The sequence below is a fragment of the Aquarana catesbeiana genome, linkage group LG02 (genome assembly GCF_042186555.1).
Source record: "Aquarana catesbeiana isolate 2022-GZ linkage group LG02, ASM4218655v1, whole genome shotgun sequence".
Taxonomy (NCBI): domain Eukaryota; kingdom Metazoa; phylum Chordata; class Amphibia; order Anura; family Ranidae; genus Aquarana; species Aquarana catesbeiana.
Window position 1 is genome coordinate 564,295,853 of NC_133325.1, and position 5,786 is coordinate 564,301,638.

General features: G+C 39.5%; 1 protein-coding gene across 1 annotated transcript in view; it reads right to left on the bottom strand.

Annotated features, from left to right (window-relative positions):
- AATF (apoptosis antagonizing transcription factor) overlaps positions 1-3,397 on the bottom strand; it is a 190,960-nt gene extending 187,563 nt beyond the window's left edge. Inside the window, exon 1 of the mRNA XM_073614142.1 lies at positions 3,328-3,397. Within this exon, the coding sequence (XP_073470243.1) occupies positions 3,328-3,397 (70 nt within the window). The remainder of the gene's footprint in view (positions 1-3,327) is intronic.
- Between the last annotated feature and the right edge of the window lie 2,389 nt (positions 3,398-5,786).

Sequence of the window (5,786 nt, forward strand, 5' to 3'; positions counted from 1 at the left end):
TCTACACATAAGCTATAAGTGGGAGTTCTCCACTGTCAGAAAACACTGATCAGCACTGCAGTCAATTGGGCTGCCAGCACTGATTGAGAAGCGGGAACTGCCATGGATAAATCAAAATTTTTATTTCAATCTTTTTCAAATCAATTTTAATCTTCAATAAAGCCAAATGTGATGGTCTGCATTAATAATATTAGGGATCTAGCCAGCAAGTCTGTTGTTTTTCCAACAGAAAAAGCTGTCCTGAAGATGTATTGATGAAAGGAATACCCCCATCCACAGGTGGATGGAGGGAATCCACCCTCACCGCTGTTATTCTGACAGCCGTTTTCAATCTCCTATTCTCTTCTGTCAGAATACAATGATCAGTGCTGCAGCCAATTGGCTGCCTGTGCTATTCAAGCAAAATATTATCAGTAGTACTGTTAGAGAGAGGAGTTGATCATTAGAACGACCTCTTGGACAGGACCCCCATAGCTGGATCGAAATTTGTCCGGTCCCTGTTGAGCCAGCCACATTTTGATCCATCTCTGGCTAGGTTAAAAGTTATCTAACACCAATTTTTCTTTATTTTGAAAAAGTGGGGGGAGGGTTTTTTTCTGTTTCCCCAGAAGGGAGATTCGGGAGGGAAAAGTGAGGGACAATCCCCAAATGTTGTACTTGCACCATAACAGAAATACATGGGAAATCTTCAAGAAGACTTCCTTCATTTTACATCTTGTTGTGGGTACAGGACAGAAAATAAAGGGAAATCCCCCCAGTTGGAAAGATATACTTTTAATTTTACTACTGTGTACTACTGCAAATTTTGTAATTTAACCGTTCAATACAGGCATTTTCACCCCCCTCCCCAGACCAATTTTTAGTTTTCAGCACTGTCGCACTTTAAACGACAATTGCGCGGTCATGCAACGCTGTACCCACACCTTAAGACTCACCAATAGGCCGAACACCTGACGACATACACACAGAAGGCATTTTAACTGGATTTACTCGACTAAAAAAGAACTTCAATTATGGACAACAAATCTTGTGATATACACAGCTCTATCACAATCCACAGCCAGCAGCGCAAAGCCTGAAGCTCCAAAATGCTCGGGAAGAAAAAAAAAAAATCAATGCATCTCTATGGTGGTAGTTCATATCTCCACTCCAAAACACCCGAAGCCAAAGGTCTTAAGCTCAAAAGCGTTTTAGAGCTACTTTAGCAACTTGATTCAGACAGATTGCTGGGTTTTTTAAGTGTTTTTCCCCCATATAAATACACTGAAACGCACAATTGCGTTTTTTTTTTTTTAGGCACGTTTTTCTGCTCATATGTAGTTACCACCTGACAAGTAAATGACCAAATAATGCCAATGAAATCAACGAAAATCTATATTGGTCAGCAATGCCAAGCAAAGTAAAGGCAGAGATAGTGTCTCTTTTCCATCTCGAGACCTTTATCCGGATGGTGAGGGAACTCGCCTGTCTATACGATCCTCAGGACTCCCATTATGAGCCTGGAGCAAGCAAAGGGAGGCCACTGGTGCAGATTGGTGGGCAAAATTTTTCTGGCACGGTGAAGGATGACAAAAGGTAATGTTTTACATCTGTTTAGCAATGACACTTTATGGTCTCCTTCACTGTGTATTCAACCTGCGTATTAGTTGGCTTTACACTAAGGGCTGCATTTTGAAATCATGGGGGCCCCATACAGCCTACTTGACAGCGCCCCCCCCCCCACAATAAAATATTAAAGAGATATGCTATACCTGAAAGTACACACAAATCATTATTTTTTTACTCATTTTTATTATAAGTTTATATTTTTCTTTCTTTAGGAAATAGAACGTTACTGCGGCTGCTGCCATGAAACACATAATTTCATCCATTATTGTTTGGAGATCGGAAAGCACCAAAGAACACAGCAAAAACCAGGAAGGAGATGAAAATAGCCCAGGAAGCAGAAACACACAGCAATAAATGGATGTTGTTGATATGACATGATATTTGTTTCTGGCTAATACAAAAACACCAGAGCTCCAAAACGCATCTACGAAGATGCATGAAAACACAATACTAGGGTGTAAATGCAGCCTTACTAAATTGGCAAAATATAATGAATGAAATTTGTTTTCCAATTAAGAAGCCGCAGTGGAAAGGTGACATAGAAACCCTTCATTGCTGAAGCAGGAAATATTAGTGTTGCCTTCCTGCCTGTAGAGATGTGCATTAGCTCTACAAAAATACAAATCCTTTAGAGGTAAAACTTTAAACACACGTATGGAAATTGTGAATGTATTTGTTTAGCACAAGAATCAACTGAATTTACTGCATGCATGTTATACTATTGATTTTTCTAACTTGTATTTTATGTAAAGGTCATTAAAAAAATTGATTTTTACTCCTTAAAAAGGGAAAATATAGTGAGCAGAGTTTACCTTAAAGTCATTTTTGATACGATTTTTAAATTTCGTTCACATTTGTCTATACTTCGTTATTGTATTTAAAATAGAAAAGAATATAGATTAGCCACTTAAAAAACAAACAATGTACATCAATGAGCTTCCATTATGAAATTAGACCCTGCTGTAAAATGGCAAGTTGTTTTTTTCAAATACCCCCGCAAAAAAAAAAAATAAATAAATAAATAAATAAATGTAGAAATAAGTTAGAAAATCTACTTTCCTTATACCTACTGGCTTCTGCCACCAGCACCTAGAAAATGGTGATTTCAAATTCAAGAAAAAAATATTTCTGCACCAAGTCCTCTTGCAAGATCTGGGATACCTAGGGTGTATTTATATGAAAATATCAGAATGTTCTCAGGCAATATTCTCTGAAATTTGAATGTGGAAAGTACAACATTATGGCCACGTTTATGGGGCTGAGAAATAAACTTACCTCCTATGACAGTCAGCGCCACCCAATGGCTATAATGTGGCATTTTCTGCATTCACACGTTTGCAAAATAAATCTTTCTTAATAAAACTACAACCCTTTGTGTTACCAGAGTCTTACCAAAAGCATCATAACATCACCATCTCCACTGTGGAATCCAAAAAGTAAGTTACAGTGGTACTTAAGCCAAATAGTTTTTGTCCCAATTACATTTGCATTGGACCTTTGAGAATAGGACTTAAAAATTGTTTGCTTTCCAAAAGTACAGAATCTCTGACAACTGCCTATTTAGAACTGACAATCCTCAGCTTGCACTTGCGCTTCCCCCGAATCTCTGGTTGGGGAACCCACACTCACTACTGCACAGAACGCCCCCTCCTTTCCATGGGACTAAAACTACCAAAACGCCACTACACATGTGTGCCCTATCCTGGCCTCTTTGGTTACCTGTATATGTCCAAGCAGGCAGCATCCTAAGGATGTTTGGAGTCTTCTCTTCCAGAGGCATCTGAGCCATTATAGGAAACATATAGCTGAGATATTTGGATTGGCAAATTTAGGAAGGGTAAGCATTGAAAGAAGAATAAGAAGTAGCAGCAGACAAGGTACGTGTTGAGGTAAACCGCTATAATTTGTATTAAAGTGTTAGGGTTTAAATTTTTCCCCTTTTTTTATTTTATATGGGTAGAATACAACAATTTTAGATAGAGGGTGGGGCAGTATGCAATAAGCGAAGAAATCATCACGCAGTTAGTGCATGGTGAGCCAACAGACTCTGGTTTGTACTGTGAAGCATTATGCAATGAGCGAATATGAGAGCCCCCATGGATATATTTTTAGTTACAATTATACACAGAACCAAAAAACAAAATGACAAAAGGTTTGCAATGGTTACATAACTATTTAATGAAAAAAAAAAATAATAATCACATATACATATATAAAATTTATGAAAGTGAACTTAGTTTTGATGAGAAAAATGTATCTGAGGTATAACAAAGTAAAAAATAAATAAATAAAAATCAGCTTAGTCAACTGACGCCATAGACACCAATATATGTTGGAAAATGACAATCCTACCAAATCATAATTAGTTAACAAGAAGCTTCTGGACAACAGGCTCATGTCTTTGTAGCAGTCACAAATCTCAGCAACATGTGCAGATCTGTCATATTACACTGTCTAACACCATGATACATGATCATTAGGTCACAATGTTGTCTCCCCAACAAATCACACTGTCTAGGGAAAATGTGAAGCATTATTTAATAAATGAACAAAGGAAAAGTATTATTAATCAATAAAGGGAAAGCATATCCTAGCCTTTGTATAGTTTACATTTAATTATAATGTTTATCCATGCCAATAAAAATTAGGATTTTTTGTACTCACTGTAAAATACTTCTCAGAGTTGACTTAAGGACACAGCAGAGATCTTGATCTTTGGGTTTTAGTGCTACCCACAGGAGTAGTATGCCAGGCACAAAATCTGAAAGCACAGCCCAGGGTCGGTCCCTATTGGTGGCCAAAAGAGCACAGAGAGAACAACCAGAGGGGTGAGTGTGGTCTTCAACATTTTGTCCAACAGATGGACAATGATGCAAAACACACCGCAAAATCAACCCAGGAGCTTTTGAAGGAAAAGAAGTGGAATATTATTCCATATATTATTATATTCACCTGATCTCAATCCAATCGAGCATGCATTTCACTTGCTGAAGGAAAAATCTAAAAGCAGAAAGACCCACAAAGAACCGAAGACAGCTGCAGTTAGAGCCTGACAAAGCATCAGAAGGCGGAAACCCAGTCTTTGGCAATGTCCATGGGTTCCAGACCTCAGGCAGTCATTGCCAGTAAAGGATTCTCAACAAAATTTTAACCAGTTGCCGACCAGGCCATAGCCGAATGATTACTAAAGCGCGGTCGGATAACTCTGGGAGGGCGTACTATGACGTCCTCCCAGAACCGTGCTCCCATGGGGCGCGCACCCGGGAATGTCCGTAATTACCCAGTTCTCAGGACCCGGCGTGTCACAGATTGGGGTAAAGGGCCAATCCAATTGGACAGAGTGATCACTGTCAACAAACCGGCATCATGTCTTGTTCTCTCCCTCCTCACACCCATCGTGTGAGAAGAGTGTGAAGCTGCAGCGTGAGACTGCCTGAGAGCGTAGTAGTGCCCCAGCAGCACCCAAGGGGTGCCCCATCAGTGTCAAGGAGTGCCCCATCATTGCCCATTAGAGCCAAGGAGTGCCTCATCAGTGCCAAGGAGTGCCCCATCAGTGCCAAATCTGTGCCAAGGAGTGCTCCATCAGTGCCAAAACTGTGCCCCATCAGGGCTCTACAGTGCCACTAGAGTGCCCATTAGTGCCCATCAGTAAATGCTTACCAGTGTCACCCTATCAGTGGATCCTCATTAGCGCCCGTCAGGGTCGTAAAAAAATGCATTTTCATTTTCTTTCCACATTTTCATTCAAAATTGTGATAGGTTATCAGGAAATTATGTGTAATTTATGCTCCTAGAATGCCTGAAGGTGTTCCCCGTATGTTAGGCCTCTGTATGTGGCCAGGCTGTTAAAAAAAAAAAAAAGTCTCATACATGTGGTATCACCATACTCAGGGGGAGTATGTGTTTTGGGGTGTAATTTGTGGTATGCATATGCTATGTGAGAGAAATAACCTGTTAATATGAGAATTTTGTGAATGGGAAAAAAAAAATCACAACGTGAAAAAACTCACCATGCCTCTTACTAGATACTCTGAAATGTCCATTTTCCTAAAAGGGATCATTTGGGGGGTATTTGTACTGTCCTGGCTCAAGAAATGAGATAGGCCACCAGTACATCAGGTGTGATCAATTTTAAATAATTGGAATTTGGAACCATAGCTTGTAGACTCTATAACCTT